The 19,123-nt window shown below is 43.9% G+C and overlaps 1 protein-coding gene across 5 annotated transcripts in view; it reads right to left on the bottom strand.

The window, feature by feature from the left end:
- Window positions 1–5,953: 5,953 nt before the first annotated feature.
- The window catches only part of C9H10orf90 (chromosome 9 C10orf90 homolog), a 238,070-nt gene continuing 224,900 nt past the window's right edge, over window positions 5,954–19,123 (bottom strand). For all 5 annotated transcript variants that reach the window (XM_050803718.1, XM_050803715.1, XM_050803719.1 and 2 more), the window contains 3 exons: window positions 10,876–10,939; window positions 6,958–7,057; window positions 5,954–6,869 (listed from right to left, as the gene is read on the bottom strand). In XM_050803718.1, the coding sequence (XP_050659675.1) occupies window positions 6,831–6,869; window positions 6,958–7,057; window positions 10,876–10,939 (203 nt within the window). In that variant the 3' untranslated portion in view covers window positions 5,954–6,830. The remainder of the gene's footprint in view (window positions 6,870–6,957; window positions 7,058–10,875; window positions 10,940–19,123) is intronic.

Genomic DNA, 19,123 nt, shown 5'->3' on the forward strand with positions numbered 1-19,123 from the left:
TCAACTTGGGGTACCATAACAAAATACCCCGAACTGGGTGGCTCAAACAACAGAAATGGATTTCTCACAGTTCTGGAGGTTGAGATGTCCAGGATCAAGGTTCTGGAAGAGTAGGTTTCATTCTGAGGTCTCTTCTCTTGACTTGTAGGCTGCTATCATCTCACTGTGTGCTCACAGGGCCTCTTCCTTGTGTGCTCTCAGGGAGAGGCAGAGGCAGAGACAGAGAAGGCTCTGGAGTCTTTTCTTATAAGGACACTAATTCCATCAGATCAGGGCCCCACCCTATGACTTCATTTAACTTAATTACTTTATTAGAGGCTCCATCTCCAAATATAGACAGTTACATTGGGGATTAGAGCTTCAACATATAAACACAAACATTCAGTCCATAGCAGTTCCATTGCTACCCAAGGACCCTGGACACAGAGCTGAGACTGTCCTGCTCATCCCCTCCCCAGGAAGCCCCATCATGAAGCTAGCCACAAGCTTGGGAAGGAGCTGGTGGTGGCAGAACTCGGAAAGGCCAAGTGTGAGCCTAGGCAGGGCTTCATTTCAAACTGATGGGACCTGTACGTGAAATGGAACTCTTTGTTTCAAGAGAAGGCTGGGAGGGTTTCCAAAGTGATTCAGTCCCACATGCGGGCTGCTTTAGCCAGTGACAGCACTTCCAAAAGGAACAGAAGAGACAAGATACTAACTTGGTGTCCCCACTTAGCAGTAGGGTGGAAGCTCCTAAAAGGGCCAGGGCGGGAATGGGATATACAGAGGCAACAATTGATTTGCATGAGTTAAAGCTGCTGTGGCCCAGCGGGAACACAGAAAGTAGATGACAAGTGAATGTCGCTTGGTTAGCACTCAGAAGAAACAAATGTAAGCTATTCTTTTGAGAAATGTTCAGAATGCACTCTCCGGGTTCAGGAGTTTTCCGCTCAGGCTCTTGTCTCTGTTTAGAGGTTGTTCACCAACCAATCAGAAAACACCTCCTGTGTTGAGGGGGTGGGAGGAGGGGGAATATTAATCAACTGCTAATTGAGATTTAGGGTTGAAACACCCTAATCAGGAAGAAGTGCTTCAATGGAAACATATGCATCATCCATCTGAATCAAAACCGCTATTGAGAAATATTGGTGTCCACACACCTCAGTTTAATCCATGAACAAACATTTGTTTTCCATTTTAAAGAGCCAGGCTCAGCCTTGTTAATACAATGTCACATGCTACTGGAAAAAAACCAAAAGACAAAAACCAATGACAGAAAATATTTTGAATTATTCTGTCATTTTGATTTAATAAACATTTCAGCTGAGAGAGCAAGACCGGGCATTTTAATTATGTCAGCATATAATAATTAAATCTGGCCTTACTCGCCTTCGGGTATATTTTTAAACAAAAACAAACACAAAACCTCTGTCTATGCACTCAGTAGCTTTTAATGTTAAGCACATATTTGGCAACGTGTACCCGTTAAGTGTGCTGTCATCACTAATTTCTTTGGTACCCATGTGATAACATCAGCCAAGAGGAACCATAGTGGATATAACACAAAAGTGTGCTTTATTTCTTTATCAATTGGCAGCTGTGAAAAGATTTATAATTTCCCTCTCACTGACATCACTGGGCAGGTAAAGCAGGCAGCCCCGTTGGCTTTGATGAAAGGATATTACCCGGCGTATGGAGTTAACACGGGTGACGGTTGTAATATCTTTTCCCTGATGTCAGTTACAGCTGTTGTACCGTTTCAGGCATGTCGGGAAAGTAGAGATGTTTAAACAGAGGAAGAATGCTCTGAAAGTCATCAAAAGGACACTTTTTCCTATGCCATTCACTCTTGGTGCTATTTAATAAAAATGATTTAAAGAAATTCATTTTTTTTTTCTCAGCAGCAATTCAGATCATAAGCTGCTTTTTCTTTCCTTTTAAGCTTTGATAAGAATAACCCGGCATTTTTTAAGATTCTAGAGGCAAGTCCAGTCTCTTCCTCCCCTCCCTGCTCTTCGAGTTCCTGATGCGCAAAGATGTGAGAGAAGAGCCACAGGTTGACATCCTGTTTCTGGCTGCACCCTGGCAGGTCACGGCAGCATCCAGAATGTGTATGCGGAAACTTTCTCAGAGAAGGATAAAAAATGGAAGATTTCAACCCCCCTGCCCAACACACACTCCAGGCCATTACCTCAGACTGTTTCTTGGGGTCTCAGGATCAAAACTGTGCCTGAGGCAATTGACCTGACTTGAAAAAAATCCCTGAATTTTGGAAGTGACATGCCAAAGTCGTGGCTCCATTCCATGTGGCTGAAACATCTGTGTGAGTAAAGGAGTCCCCCACTCCCAAACAAGCAGCGACTGTGGGCAGAAAGGGCGGATCTGATGGAATTTCAAGGGTCTCCCAGGCAGCCTGCTCTCCTGCCTAAGTGGGGAAACGTTCCCTCAGCGTGGGACACTCAGGAGAAGGCTGGGGTGATTTCTAAAGCCATTCAGTCCCGGTGCGGGCTGCTTCAGCCAGTGACAGCCACTTCCAAAAGGTTTCTGTTAGAGCTAGACATTCATGGGTAATTATCAAGTATTGATAAAAGCACAACTACAATGAACTCTATAACATAAAACCCTCTGCTAATGGGCTCATTTTCATTACCAAACAGATTATTTCCTTCGCTTTTAATGCTCATGCGGACACACTCACACAGACCCACGGGGGTTCGTTTTTCTTGTGTCATTTCCTGAACCCAGAGCTCTCACACACCAACTGCCAGATACCTCCTGTTGGGCAGCCACATCATCCCACTTTCTCTTCGCTTATTCTGCCCCTGATGTGCCTCATACTCAGACCGTTGGTCATTTGATGCAGTCAGAGACCAGGCCCCTTGCCTGCAATTTTTATACCAAATGTTGAAATGGGAGAACCTCAGGCATCAAAGTCTCAACTGCTCTCCCACAATTGGCTGTTTCAGAAACAGTTTCTTCAAAGAGCCCTGTTACATCCGAGCAAGCATTTGCTGACTCACTCGGGGAGCCCGCAAACTTCCAGGAAGTTTGGTTGGCAATAGACACTAACAAAACCAAGGCCATTGTTTTTCCATTATTTCATTACCAGCTGGCAGAGAAAACAGCCGAAACAGGAATTGCTCCTTCGACATGAAGTCATGGAGACCGCAGTGAGATGGTCCAGTGCTGTCACCACCTGGATACCTCAAGTTATTTCAGATGTTGCTTGGTCTAAGCTCATGAATGTCCTCTAACAATCTTTACCCCTTGCTGCCAGCTGTATCACTGAAGAATTGTTTTAGGCCAGAACTGAAACACACTCAGACGTAAATAAATCTATTCCAGAACAGAATTTAATGATTGAAGTTACAATGGTAAATTCTATTTAGAATTTTCCAAAACCTCAAAGTATTCCCTGAAGTCTGATTTTAATAACAGAATTCAAAAAATGGGTAACCAATTCCTGAGAGAAATATAAAGGACAGCAGTTACGATTCTTCAGGGCTTTACTTTCATAGGAATTTTAACATGATTATATTATATTCCTGCTAACATCTTTCATAACAGAAAAGAAATACTGGCTCTCTGAATTCCTTTCTCAGCATTGAAGGACAGTTACAACAGGCCAAAAAAAAAAAAAAAAAATTAGTTCAACAGAAACCCAAATCTTAGTTTCCAGCCTTGTCCTGAGCCTGCTGCCCAGAGGAAAAACCAGCTCACACCAGCTATCACGTATTCCTACCTTAATTCTCCATCCTAGCCACCTTAGTTAAGACCTGTTCTCAGAAATACATGACTCAGAGGCATTTCCTTTCAAGCTGATGTTTGTTTATCCTTTAGATTTTAAGGCTGGACATTGGATTTGCAAAGGGGATGAGGCTCTTTGTGGGCATTTTTGAAGGTTGGCTCCATCTAAGCATTCTCTCTTTAAATGTTAGCCAACACAAATCTAAAAAGCATCATAGAACCGTCTAGAAGTGGTTGGGCCCTGAGTTTCAATGACTGATTATAGAAAATTAAAACATTAGCTTGATGAGTTTTTGCATTTTTTGTAGAGACAGGGTTTCACCGTGTTGCCAGGCCGGTCTTGAACTCCTGGGCTCAAGAGATCTTTCCATCTTGGCCTCCCAAAGTGCTGAGATTATAGGCATGAACCATCATACCTAGCCATGTGCAGGATCTTTATCTGGGAAAGACTGTCCTTAACTAATATCATAGATTTGATTTAAATGTTTTCTAAAAAATCACTTAAAGTATAAATAGAAATTCAGTGTAACATCCTGGAAGAGGTCTAATGAGTTCAAGAAAACAGAAATTAACCTGAAGGCAAGCTTGTCACCTGCTGAAATGGTTTCTGAGTGTGAGAAGAACATAAAAGGAAGAAGTTTATGAAGCACCCTATTTATATTGGCAGGTTTTGGCTGTACCAGCACCCATGAGTTCAATGGTCTTGTGTAGCACTCACTACAGAGCTGAGGGATTCCAGGAGGACCAACTCACAGCCCCTGTACTCTTAGGTTTCCCAAGACAGTCCTAACTTCCACCTCTACTTAGAATAGGAAACACTCATGGTGTGTTCGCTTTAGGCTAGTCATACTTCTAAGCATTCAACACTCACTGGCTTATTCAATTCCCATAGCAACCTTATGAAGGGAGCACTATAATTATCCGCATTTTGTGGTTAAGGAAACAAAGGCAAGGTTAAATAACTCACTGTGCCAGATATTGATTATATTCTCTCTCACTCCATATTCACCCTTTTTGCCTGCTCTGTTAAAATGGATCCAGGCCCTTTCAGTATTTTCCCTTTGCCAGCTGACACAATGTTAGGCTTTGTCAGTAGAGAGAGCTAGAGAGAAACTGCAGGAGAAAAGGGTGCTGCTTCCCAGAGGCAGTGTATTTGCCCAGCCAGCTCCAGCGCCAGGCCCTGCAGGTGGCATGTGGACAGCAGCACTCATGGCCAGCTGCTTCCCCAGTCCCCTCCCTGAGGTGGTATTGTAGCAGTGTCTCCAAGGAGATGGTTCCCTGTGGATCCTAGAGGGCAGATCTCTGGCAAGTTCCAGAGAGATTTGTATATTTTCACCAAGTTCCACTGGCACACCACCACAGAAACTTCTCCACCACCTGCTGAGCCCCTGTGGTTCCCTCTCAGCCCAGGACTAGGAGGAACACTCTTCCTAGGACTCCTTGTATTTGCTGTACCCACTATATTCTTGAGGGCTATCTTTACAACTTACTAGCCAACCTTTTGCTACTCTAATCTGCTATTAAGGTTAATGATTAAACATATTAAACTTTTCCATTCAAATGACTGTGTGGTTTCTCTCTCCTAGTTGGACCCAGACTGACACCCTTGCCAGAGGCCACAGACCAGGGAGCAGCCGCCAAGATTGGAAATCAGGCAGCTTCCGTGCTTGACAGTGTTGTCAGACCCTTGCGTGGGCAGGAGAGCACAAGTCTGATTCAGTGTGTGCTGATGTGAGGTCTCTGATTCATACTGGAGGGCAAGGCAGAGAGGACACATGTCAGGAGAGAACCCCAGGGTGGAGTTTTCAACAGTTTGCAGCAGATGTGTAAAAGAAAGGCATTTCAGAAAGAGGGGACAGTATGTACAGCAGCAGGAGGGAGGAAGGAAGGGTGACAACTTCAGGGAAGGGACAGAGGTATCACCAAGCTCCTGCTTCATCCCCAAACCTTTTGTTTCATTCCCAGGGAGAATCCTAGTAAGATTTAGAGTCTGAAGGATCCTAAATCTTGCTCTCGATGGTTTGACCAGCTTTTCTCTTACCAGTTGTCTAGGAGGCAACATTATCCACTGGAGCATCTAGAATCACAAGGACTTCCATGGTGGTCAGAGGCAGAAGAGGATGTGGAGCAGGTCAGTAGTGCCTGCTGGGTCTTGGGCAGCATTTTATACCTTATGTTATCTATCCTGGCCACCTACTTCATAACAGAATATATAACAGAGAAATACTTGAATTTTTATAATAACTGCATTTATTTCCATTTGTGTTGTAAAAACTAGCTTGTTCTTAGCTTCCCAAACACACATATTTATAAATAATGTGTATTATAAACATTTGGAAGAACAGACAGCAAAGCTGGACCATTAGGCTATTTCTTAACAAAACGACTTTTTTTACGGGGTGGGGCAGGAGGAGTGTTGCAGAAAACACTGAAGTTACACCAGAGCTTCCATAGCAATGGATTCTTTTCCCCCTGGTGAGGAACGGTGCTGGGGGCAGGGTGACTGAGGGCCACTCTGACTGCTTCAGGTCACAAAGAGATGGGCTGATTGTTCCACAGCCTCGGGCATTGCACCCACTGGTTTCCAAGTCAGCCTCTAGCATTGGTGGTATATGTGTTCAGAAAGTTTAAAAATATACTATATGATGACCCACATTTTGGCATTTGCATAACTGGCAGGTGTTGGTATTAAAATTTAAAAGGAGACGGATTTGGATCCCAAAAGTTTGATGTAAAATATTCCCCAGGGATGTAAGCAAACTTGCTTGTATAAGGCCTCTCTGATGGGCAGGAAACAGCAGGGGAGAAGAAATCAGAAGCAAAAGGTACAACTCAGAAGCAAAAACGTGAAGGGGACTGTATCTAGTGGGTTACATGGAGGTGGTTTCCCCACAACAGATTGTTGACCTATTTCCTCGAGTGTTATTGTTTCTGTTTGGCTTGGGTCAGTAATTCAGGAAGTGATGTTTTCCTTTATGGAAAAAAAAAAATCAAAGGTAAAATAAGTGTTTTCCCATCATGAAGATATTGCTAAGTTTAATGGCTTATCCAGCATTTGAAGTCCTCCCAGGTCCAGGTAGTGTGGTCAGCAGGGCAGCCTGCGGTTAGACCGCATTCCTTTGAAGGAGCTGGTCCAGTAATTGCTAGAGGAAAAGGGAAACAAAGATGTCAAGTTCAGATTCAGCATCTGTGCGCCACACACATCACACCTGCTGGTGACGAGGCCATTACCTTTTTGAAGACTTCGGCGCGGAGTCTGTTACTTTGTAAGATCACCCTTTTCCTTTGTTCTTCTTTTTTCTTTTTAACTTCCGGCAAGTTATTATAGATTCTGAAACAGATTCAGAACACATTTGGAAGGGTAGCTTGACAGCGCGCTCCCGCCGTGGGGCTGCATCCTGCCCTGACGGCAGGCTCTTACATTTCAAAGAGAAGATTGCTGCTTATGGACTAGCTCACAACTGTAGGATGCCAGGACGAAGGGCTTTCCTGACCATACCCAGAACCCGCTGCATGGCAGGGGATGGCACCTTGTCCAGTGCTACCTGGGTCAATGAAACAGGCAGAGTCCCACCAGTAGCAAAGCTGGAGGGGCCAGTTGCTTATTTAGAGTCATTGTTTTTGTCCCTCCATTCTCTATGATAATTAACAAATTAACCATAAAATGAAGGATTCTAAACCTACTCCTTTAGTATTCTGATTGTAAACTTGTTTCCAAATACCTTCTTACCACTCAACGTTTGCCTTCCTGTGACTTAGAGAAAGAACAGCAAATAAATAGAAGTAGCAGGAATTATAATACTGTAATAAAACATATAAGTGTGTGTGTTTTTACCTCTCAACCTATTGCACTTTGAATTATGGGCCCAAGGGATCTTCCTCTGGACACTTCTTTCCTACTTTCTAACAGAAACTTCATGGACTGATGCCAATTAATATTTCATTATAATCCACAGACACAGTGGAGTCCCTGTAGCCTGAGCATTTGGATTGCTGTACATGTGGCACTCGGCTAAAACATCTTTCTCTCGTGTTTGGAAGCCAGATACGATATAGGGAAGATATTCCACCATTAAAATAATAAGGACAATGTAGAAAAATGATGACAACTGTCTTTGCAGAAGACATCCTAGGTATTGGACACTAGGCTTGAATTGCTTGACATGAATTATTTCATGTCATATTCACTACAGTTGGAAGAGGCATATAGTGTCCCACTGTTATATAAATGAGAAACCCAAGCCCCAGTAAGATCAGGAGGTTTGTATCAGTCCCTTGGCTGGCTTGTGGTGGGCTGGGATTCGAACCTTGGTCTGTTTGACTCTTTCTACACAACCCTGTCACCCAACCATAATATGGCATGAAGCTACTCGTGAGATCCTGGAAATGCTTATGCCTAGCACTCTGTAGGCATCAACATGGGTTGAATGAATGAATGAAAAAATGAACACATAATTGCCACATTCGGGAGTGATTCTAGGAAGGACTAGGAGAGAAAACTGTTAAGGAGTCAGTTAGAAAGTAAAGATGTCTCAAAACTCTGCAGTGGGAATTTCCTCAGATCCATATAGACTGATCTTTCTGATACTGACCATCTCAATCACCTGGCAGAGTGGTTAATATTAGGTGTCAACTTGATTGGATTGAAGGATGCCTGGATGGTTGATAAAGTCTTTTTTCTGGGTGTGTCTGTGAGGGTGTTGCCAGAGGAGATTGGCATTTGAGTTGGTGCACTGGAAGAGGAAGACCCACATTCAGTGTGGGTGGGCACCATCTAATCAGCTGCCAGCGTGGCTGGAACAAAGCAGGAGGAAGAAGGCAGGATCACCTTGCTTGCTGGGCCTTCTGGCTTCCTTCTTTTTCCATGCTAGATGCTCCTCCTCTGGCCCCTCCTACCCTTAGACATCAGACTCCAGATTCTTCAGCCTTTGGACTCTTGGGCTTGCACCAGGGGGCTCTTGGGCCTTCAGCCACAGACTGAAGCCTGCACTTTTGGTTTCTCTGGTTTTGAGGCTTGTGGACTTGGACTGAGCCACTACTGGCTTCTCTCTTCCCCAGCGTGCATATTGTGGGACTTTGCCTTGTGACTGTGTGAGTCAATTCTCCCTAATAAACTCCCTTTTATATACATACATCCTATTAGTTCTATCCCGCTGGGGATCCCTGACTAATATATCTGGGAAGTGTAAAATAAAGGCTCCTAGGTCCCACCTCTGTTGCTTCTGATTCAGTATTTTCTTAAAAGAACTTCCCAAATAAATCGTGGTCCATCTATGCAATGGACCACTCTGCAGACAGTCAAAACCGACAAGGAAAATAATCTATCTATTCGTCACAGAAGGGGTTCACAGACATAAAGTGAAAAAACAAGCTACCAAGAGACAGTGTGTAGTAGGATACCATTCATGGTTAAAAATCACATGACTGTATGTGCACAAGTAAAAGTCTTTCATGGTTAAAAATCACATGACTGTATGTGCACAAGTAAAAGTCTTTCATGGTTAAAAATCACATGACTGTATGTGCACAAGTAAAAGTCTTTCATGGTTAAAAATCACATGACTGTATGTGCACAAGTAAAAGTCTACTTTAAGGCAAAGAGAAAGGCCTGACAGGATACACAGGAGATAGCTGAGGAGCTGACACTGGGACAGGGAAAGTGGGCTGGCAACAGGGAGGGGAACCGCTGGTCATGAGGGGACTTTAGCTTTATCTGCATTGTTTGCATTTTTTAAAATAAAAATGTAATTTAACAATATAATTAATAGCAAACAATACAAAGAAAAGAAAGCTCCAGGTGATTCTGTGGGTGAGCCAGAGTCAGAGCCCACCCAAAGTATAATCCACAGAGCAGAGTGTAAAGCCAGCTACTAAGTCCACCAGAGGAGACCAGCTGGGGGAAGCCAGTTACTCGACGTGAAACGTCACCTAGCTCAGTTGTCCTCTTTGAGCCTCAGTTTCCTCTTCAGTAAAATGATAGGGCAATACTCTCTGACTACTCATGCTACTTTGAGATCTATTATTTTAATTGCTTAGTTTGCAAGGCTCCATAATGGTGGCTTAGGGTTTGGGGACTGGGAGGGGAGGATTTGGCTGAAATTTTTCTGTAAATTGAAAAGGGAATGGTTCTGGCCTGAGGCATATGCAACTTTGCACTTCTGAAATAGCAAGTCTTAAAGCCCAGTGGCCCTTTAAAAACCCCAATTAGAATGCTACGAATCAAGTATTTAATGGGACAGTCTCCCTTTTCCTCGTTTTCACTTCCTTATTTACAAAGAGCCTTCCAATAAATGATCAAAGTTACCTAATCACCATGGAAACAATATAATCATGGTAAAAGCAGAAATTGTATGCCTGAAGTGGGGAGAAAAGTATTCTTCCTATTTCAATGGTTTCTTTAAGTGTGCTATCAATTTGATTTAATTATTATAATTCCTCCCTGTACTAGGTACTTTATTATAAACTAATGACATTTTACTTGCATGAACTTGGCCAACGCTGCCGAGCTATTATATTTTGGTTAAGAGGCCAGATCTCAGAAAGAATGGCAGCCTTTGTGTGCACCAGATTGGTGAGAATTAGTGGGAGTCTTGAACAGGCACCAGGCAAGCAGAACGAGGAGGATGTGCCTGCAGCGTGGCCACCAGGTCTGCTGGAGACAGCACCAGGAAACCTAGCTCGTGGCCCCTCTGAGGCTCTACTGGCTCCCATGTGCCATCTGCCTCCAAGGTTGGATCCTTTCCTTCAGTCCCTGCTACAGTCCAGGCCCTTAGGAGAAATAGCTTCTCTCCCCCTCATAAAATTACCTTCAAAGGTGCAGTGACAAATAGCTTCTGCCCAGAGCGACAATACGAATGTGCAGGAGTTCCAGCTCAGAGTCTGGGAATCTCTTAGAGACCAATTACTGGATTGGTTCAGAATCCAAGACCTATCACTTTCCTAAGGTTTTTCCAAGAGCAGCATTAACATTCAAAAGCACACTTCAACTACCATACTTATTTTAGCCGTTTTTTCAGGTCTGCAGCCAAAAAGACCTCAGACCTTAAACATGGGCCTACAAGCAGTGGTCCCATTGGAGAGCACCTGAAGCCTTCAAACCACCCCACTTGCCCCACCAACTTCTTTGAACACTATACAATAGCTAGGTACCTCTTAGATCGCATATGCATCTCCTTCTCTGAAATGCACCGTTCTTTGGGTTTGAACAAGTTATCTGGAAAAAATAGAAAGAGAATTAAGTTCAGAAGGTATAGAATCTTGCACATTTCTAGAGAAACATTATGGTTAGTTCATAATCTGTTAATTGATCTTTATTCTAATCCATATCCTGAGTCTAAGCAGAACTCAGTAGAGACTGATACACCATAAGTGGTTGTATTGACAATGGCCAACAACAGGGTTGGTCTTGACAATAGTTAAATAAGGACATGAAGTACAATGTTAGCATCTAACCTACTTTATGGAGAGCAACACCTTTGAATGCTTCCTTGTTGCAGGAAGTCGGGGACCCCGAACGGAGGGACTGGCTAGAGCCACGGCAGAAGAACATAAATTGTGAAGATTTCATGGACATGTATCAGTTCCCAAATAATACTTTTATAATTTCTTATGCCTGTCTTTAATCTCTTAATCCTGTTATCTTCGTAAGCTGAGGATGTACGTCACCTCAGGACCACTGTGATAACTGTGTTAACTGTACAAAATGATTGTAAAACATGTGTGTTTGAACAATATGACATCTGGTCACCTTGAAAAAGAACAGAATAACAGCGATTTTTAGGGAACAAGGGAAGCCAACCATAAGGTCTGACGGCCTGCAGGGTCGGGCAAAAATAGCCATATTTTTCTTCTTGCAGAGAGCCTATAAACAGACGTCCAAGTAGGGAAGATATCGCTAAATTCTTTTCCTAGCAAGGAATATTAATATTAATACCCTGGGGAAGGAATGCATTCCTGGGGGGAGGTCCATAAACGGCTGCTCTGGGAATGTCTGTCTTATGCGGTTGAGATAAGGACTGAGATATGCCCTGGTCTCCTGCAGTACCCTCAGGCTTACTAGGGTGGAGAAAAACTCCGCCCTGGTAAATTTGTGGTCAGATTGGTTCTCTGCTCTCAAACCCTGTTTTCTGTTGTTTAAGCTGTTTATCAAGACAATACGTGCACCACTAAACATAGACCCTTATCAGTGGTTCTGTTTTTACCCTTTATCCTGTTCCCTCAGGAGCATGTGATCTTTGTTAGACCCTTATTAGTAGTTCTGCTTTTTGCCCTTTGAAGCATGTGATCTTTGTACCTATTCCCTGTTCTTACACCCCCTCCCCTTTTAAAACCCTTAATGAAAACTTGCTGGTCTGAGACTCCGGCGGGCATCACAATCCTACCGATATGTGATGTCACCCCCGGAGGCCCAGCTGTAAAATGCCTCTCTTTATAATTTCTCAGCTGGCCAACACTTATGGAAAATAAAAGAACCTACATTGAAATATTGGGGGCGGGTTCCCCCAATACTTCCTTTAGCAACAGAGTCATGGTTTTCTGAGGAAAGTGCCAGAGTGCAAGGTCATTCCACCCATAGAAAAATCCCTACACTAGGTCTGTGAGGCCTCTAAGGACAAGGAAATACCCCACCTACCCCTAGGGCATTTTGCAAGAAGGAGGTGTCACTCTTGTCTTTAGCCCTGTCTCAGGGTTGCTCAGCCTCTGCAAGATGAAGACCACCTTGTCCTCTTCCTAATGAGGGGAAAGGTAACGAACCACAACATAATAATCATGTATGCTCGGTATCCTTTAAGAAAGTACACAGTAGCTAAAAATCACTATGAGACTGGGATTTTTTCATTCTAAGTACATATTACTAATCATAATGATGTTCATAGATGGCACACTTAAAAGTGGTGTGTGTTAAAAAAAAAAAGTGTATATCCTTTTGCAAAAGTTGAAAAAGGCCTGTTCCAATAACTCAAATTTCCATGAGACACTCAGCCGTGTAGATTAACAAAGGGTCTCGCATATGTAAATGCTCCTGGGGCGCTTGTTGCATGGAGGTGTGTTTGAGCAACTGCCATGCTTCCTAAAACACCTGGGCAGCAACCTGCTCATTCAGCAGAAGCAGACAGGCAACTTGGCCCCTTGCCAAGCATCAGAGTTGGAGTGGGCCTCCTGTGATCCCCAGTGAAGTCCTGGGTCTATTTCTATTCATCTCCTCCAACCCGGGCCTGTCCCTTTGCTCATCAATCCAGTGGAGCAACCAAATATTTCTCAGGCTTGAGAATAGACAGAATTTTCTAGGAATATCTAAGAAGGTGGGATAGAGCCAAGGAGCCTAAGAAATTTCTTCCTCTCTGGAGAAACACAACACGGCTACTGACTTACAATATGGAAAACAACACAGTGGCTGAGCTTGTCCCATCTGGTTATTCAAACATGAAAAAGAATATGGCACCATCACTTAACTTCAAAGACAAGACTCAAATGAGAAACAAGAAAAAGAAATCAGAATATTTCCAACTAAGTGGCTGTATTGACAACTGACCAAAAACAGAGTTGATCTTGACAAATTAAATAAGGGTGTGAAGTACAGTGTTAACACCTAACTTACTTTATGGAGAACAATGACTTTGAATGCTTCTTTTTAGCAACAGAATCATGGTCTTCTGGAGAGAAGTGCCAGGGTGCAAGGTCACCCCACCCATAGAAAAATCCCTACACTAGGTATGAGGCCTCTAAGGACAAGGAAATCTCCCAGCTTTCCCTAGAGCAATTTGTAAGAAGAAGCAGTGAGAAAATAACATCACCATGGAGACTGCAATGGGCCAAGATACCGCCCAGTACCCAGTGGTCCCTGCTCCAGGCAGCACCAGGTCGGAGCCAAGGGTCGCAGAAACATCCCAATGGCATTTCCAAGAAAAAAGGAAATGTCAGCTTCAGTCAGTCAGGCCCTTGGGCAAGCAAATATGTGACTCTTGACAGTCACTTATTCTACTTAGGGAAAAGAAACCTTGTACAAAGAATTAGATTCAAGTCCAGCTTAGCAATCCTCATGGGCTACTCAAGAGTAGGGTGAGGCCAGGGTAGACAGACCATGTCCTGAGGAGATTAAAAACATTACAAATACCATTTGTAAGATTTTGATCATCTTGGTTCAACTGTATGTGGTCTACTCTGGAAAGCGAGATTTTTTTTTTTTTTTTCAGTTTGTTTCTTTAGAACACCTGATACCACAATTAAGCTTTGGTTTGATTCCCAAGAGGAAACAAAAGCAAATGTGAGCTCTCTGACACCTCCAGTGTTGTGTTTCCTCAACTTGGCTCAGCCTGCTGTGCCATGCAGAACTTTTGATTCTGGGCCCAGCAGCCTATGTTAGGTGCAAAATAAGCAGGACTGTGTCCAAGGGGGCTTCCCCTGCTGGTGACCTCAACCCACACCCCCAGAAGGTATTTGCAAGTTGATTGCTGCTGACTTGGAGTTTTCCTAATGGTTCCCAAGCTCATCTGATAAATAGCAGGGTCTTTCCTAGCCTAGAGGAAAGAGACGTGAGGAAGTGGTTTGAAATAGGGCAAGCGCATTGCAAACAGCTCCCAATCTCACTTGAGTGAAAGGAACACAACTCACTGGAGAAGCTTTGGGCACGTTGAGAGAGGAAGTGGCTTGTGGTTGCAGAAACTGTGTTTCGGGAGCCCTGACCAAGCGCTCCTCCATTTCCCAAGACCAATCCAAAATTCATTTCTTAGATATGCCTTTCTCCTTCCTTCTACATTTAACGAGCAGTTATGTTGGTAGGGGAAGCTCAGAAACAAAAATAACAGATAAGATCCTCCCTTCATGGGATTTCATTTGTTTCAGGAGAAGCTGGACAAGTCACAAACCAACTAAAGTATCCGGCAAATGCTCTGGTGAAAATGAAATGCCACCGTTTATCAAAGGGGCACTGGAGAGGCAAGAAGTCCCTACAGGGGAGGAGATCTTTAAACCAAGACCTGAATGACCACAAGAGTCAACTGTGGGAGGATCTGGGAGAAGGGCACAGTGAGCTTCTGCAGCAGGAACTGAAAGTGGGTCATTGTGACTGTGCAGGGAGGGAGTGTGCAGAGGCGAGAGCTAAGATTACTTTGGTTCTCCACCCAGGTGATGCCTTACAACTTCCTGGGGATTTGGCAAAGATTCCTGTGTGTTGGCATTGGAATCTCAACCAAATCTCCAGATGACTCCAATATGCCCTAGAATTGAAAACCACCCATGCTGGGCTTTGCAAACCTATTTAAGGAGCTTTGCAAGCCTGTTAAGGAGTTTGCCTCCAGAGTAAGAGAGATGCAGAGCTGTGTGGAGTTTTAAACATGAGATCTGATTTTTGTTGCTAAAAGATGACCGCAGAGATGCAAAAATGGCAGCAGTGAGACAGGTCAGGCAATTGCAGCCAGGTGGGGAAAGATGGCAGCGTGCAGGTAGCCATGGGACTCTTCTACCCTATACAGTTAGAAACTGAGTTGTAGGGGCCAGGAGAGATGAATCACGGGTGACTCCTAGGCTTTGGGTTTAAGCAACCCATTCATTTGACCATTGTTAAGTTTTTATCTCCTGGGTGCTAAGCGATAGGGACACAAAGATAAATAAAACTAAGAGCTCCGAGCCCAAGATGAGAATGAGGTAAATAAGGCCTTTAGATGCCAAGAGCAAAGTCTGCACAGGGTGAGGGGAGACCTCAGAAGGGAGTGGTCAGGTCCACCAGGGAAGAGGGGCATCTGGGAAGACTCCATAACAGGAGACAGCTGAGCTAGGTCATGAAGTAGAGAGGGATGTTCCCCAATAGCCTGTGGTGGGTGCGGGTGGGTAAAATGATGGCCCAGGGCCACATGGACCTGCTTGCAGCAAGAGATAAGTCATCCTTGATTCATCTCTCCTCGTCCCACAACTCAGTTTCTTCCTGTGCAGGGCAGAAGACTCCCACGGCTACCTGCACACTGCCATCTTCCCCGGCCTGGCGCAATTGCCTTCAGGACATGTACAGCATGACCCACAGGGATTTCACTTCATGGAATGGAAACCCATCCTGCATGAGCTTCGTTTGAAAAAAACAAAAAAAACAGAGAAATCTTATCTATGAAATTACTCTTAATGGAAATTCTGCCTGTATAAAATTACAGTGGCAGGTGAGAACCATTTTCAGCCTGCTTATGGGTCTCTTACAGATTTTCCTTGAAGTTTCATGTGTTCTAATTCACTGATATGGAGGGAAGAGACTGCAGTTGTGTTTACCTCGAATTATTCAAATAGAGGAGGGCTTTTCCCCTCGATAAAATTACTAAGGTAAATTGCCCATTTCTATATTTCTGGAAAATACTTTTTTCCCCAAAAAGTCTTGCATCTGCCTCATTATTGGATCCAAACTACAGTGTCTGTTGCTAATTTAATTTGGTAAGGCCAGACTTCCTCAAGCCCTTGCCTGTGTCAAAGTCAGCACACAACCAGGTACCAAGATTTGGGTGCTTCTGAGAACTACTCTGGTAAGGTCAAAGCCCAGACATCCCATTAATCTCTATAAACACATGTGGGTGTTTATTGTAATCCTCATATCACCTGTGTGCACACACAGGCACACACACATACACAAGGACAAGTGGCCTCAGTATTCAGACAGTTGACGGTGTCACCAGAAGGCAGCAAAGATCACCCTGCCACCAGCATGATTGGTTGTTTGTGGGGCTGGGCTGTTTTTCCTGCCTGCAGAGCCCTTATCTACAGCTCTGGTTGCAAACTTCATTTTCCCTACTGAAGAGGTAATCTAAATGATAATCAAGTTCACACGATTTATTAGGACAATGCCCTCCAGAAGCCTGTTTTCTGAAGTCAGCCCGAGCACTTTGAAGGATGTTTTAGACATTTGCTTCCCCTATCTTAGAAACACCAAAACCAGGAGAAAGCTGTTGGAGAGAAATCAGCAGGGAGTCCACAAGCCAGCCTGGAGTATAGATGTCAAGTCTCTACCTCCCTGAATCTCGTATTAAAGATTGGACCTTCACAAAAGAATGGAAATAGGTGTGTTTAAGGGAACCCCTAACAACTGTAAATTCTAAGATCACAAGGCTGTGCATCATGCAATTTCAAAGCCACTGGGTCTCTGCCGCTGGCCGTTAGAGTAATTCCATCATGGTTCTCAGGGTTTAAATACAAGGTTCTCAGGGTTTAAATTTGTACATAATTTCTGTTCGACTCACCATGGTGGACCCTCTAATTTTCTTGATGTAGGCAATAGGAGAGTGGTCTATCTTGGACCAAATTAGCCCTCCAGAAATTAAACAGCACAGGTGACACCATATGAAGGTGAGTTAACGACTCATAGGTGGTTTGGCTCTGAAGTGCTCTCATGATAAAATCTTATGCTGGATTCTCATTTTCTAAACATTATCCTGTTTCTAAAATCACTTCTAATCTTCTGTGGAATCCTGCTGCTGAACGACAGGTGCACATGGCAGGCAGCTTGTTTCCGAACCCTGTCAGGTGAGTGGAAGCCACACAGAGGTTGGTAATGGTATGAAAGTGATGCCATGTGCCAATTACTGTCCAGACACGTGAGAGAGCTGCTGATGTAACAATTTGGAAAGACAATAGGTTCTGAGAACTTTCTGGTGAAGGAACATAAAATTAAATAAAAAATAAGCCAGAGAGTCTCCAAAAAAATTGATTCCCTTCTGCATACTCAGTTTGAGAAGCAAGGTGTATAGGGCCTCCTGGTAAAGGAAGGGTAGATCATTCTCTTGCACACAGAGACTTACCCTTGAGTTTGAGCTCAGAATGGGGTCCCATCTTGGAGCTTCCATGGAAAGATAGGGTGCTGTGGAGCTACTGGATGGATTTGATAAAGGGTCTGCACCCTTGGTGGGGAGGTGGTGAAGAGAATGTCTTCCCATGAACATTGGCAGCCCCAAGCCTCCCCAGATCTTCCAAGGAGAGACCCCTGAGGCAATATGGCAGATGAGGCCCAGGACCAGAGCTTTGCTTCCCCAGCTGGAGGATCCCAGACCCCCAAGTCAACCATGTCTATTAAAAACATTTTGGGAGAGAAATGGAATCTTGATGCACTCCCTGAGGCCATGTTGCTCTACCTCTTGGACCCAAGAGCACTGTCCTCAGTCCCCTTCTCTTCCTGGCTCCCTAGGGGTCTTCTCCTATATGATTCTAGACGTGGTTTGCAGCTGTCTGCCTGGCCAACTCTCTCCGCAAGTGGCACATGAACTCCTAGAGGACAGGGAAGTCTCTTCTCAGCCCCTAATATCCTTGCTTTTTCCCATTCGCACTCCATTCCTATGGCCAAAAGATATCCAGTGCTTAACATTTTTTTAATGGACTGGTTACTCCACAAGAGATCCAGTAATAGACAAAGGGTTCCCCATAAAAGCTACAGGAACTGCTAAGGAAGGCTGGTACATATCACCTCCTAATTCAGGTTGCCCGTGGTGCCAAAGACCCACAGAACAACAAGCTCTACCTGTGCAAATTCAGTTTGCCCCAATGTTGACAGGATCAGAGACTCTCAAACTAACCAGATTCTTACCCAAGACCAGAAACTTACAACATGAATCCCAGTGGAGCACTCCTGTCAGTTGCCCAAAACATGCATTTCCTCCCAGGGGAGCTCAGCAGTGGCTAACAAAGTGATACAGACTATTTTCTGCAATGAGCACACTGTTGAAGTTGAAAGGAAATCAGGTGAAAGATGGGCAACTACACCCAGTCTCTAGGATTCAGTGATTCAAATTCTTAATGACCTCACTAAACACAACAGGAAATTCAGTTTCTTTTTACAAAAAAAAAAAAAAAAAAAAAAAAAATGAGCATTAGAAAATTAAACATCATACTTTTATGACATATATGTGATGATATCTTTGGCTTGCCTGGGCCTCCATAAACTGATAAAGCTTTCTCATGTATAAGTCTAAAAACTTGGGGTCACCTTAGGCCTTTGCTTTGCTATGTACTTTGGGACAAGCTACTTATGCTAAGATTTGGTTCCTCTGCACCCATTGTGGGAGCAGAATCATTTTTTAAAAACTTTTCTTTTTTGAGCCAGGGTCTCACTCTGTTGCCCAGGGTGGAGTGCAGTGGCACAATCATGGCTTACTGCAGCCTCGACCTCCCAGGCTCAAGCGATCCTCCCACTTCAGCCTCCCCTAAATAACAGGGTTTTTGTTATTGTTGTTGTTGTTGTTATTTTTGTTTTGTATTTTGTAGACATGGGGTCTCACTTTGTTGCCCAGGATGGTCTTAAATTCCTGGCCTCAGCTGTCCTCCCACTTCAGCCTTCCAAAATGCTGGTAATTATAGGTATGAGCCACTGTGCTGGGAGTGGTCCATATGAAGGTACTCTATTAACCATGAAGAAGCTAATGGCAATGCCAACGAC

The sequence above is a fragment of the Macaca thibetana genome, chromosome 9, assembly GCF_024542745.1.
Source record: "Macaca thibetana thibetana isolate TM-01 chromosome 9, ASM2454274v1, whole genome shotgun sequence".
NCBI lineage: Eukaryota > Metazoa > Chordata > Mammalia > Primates > Cercopithecidae > Macaca > Macaca thibetana.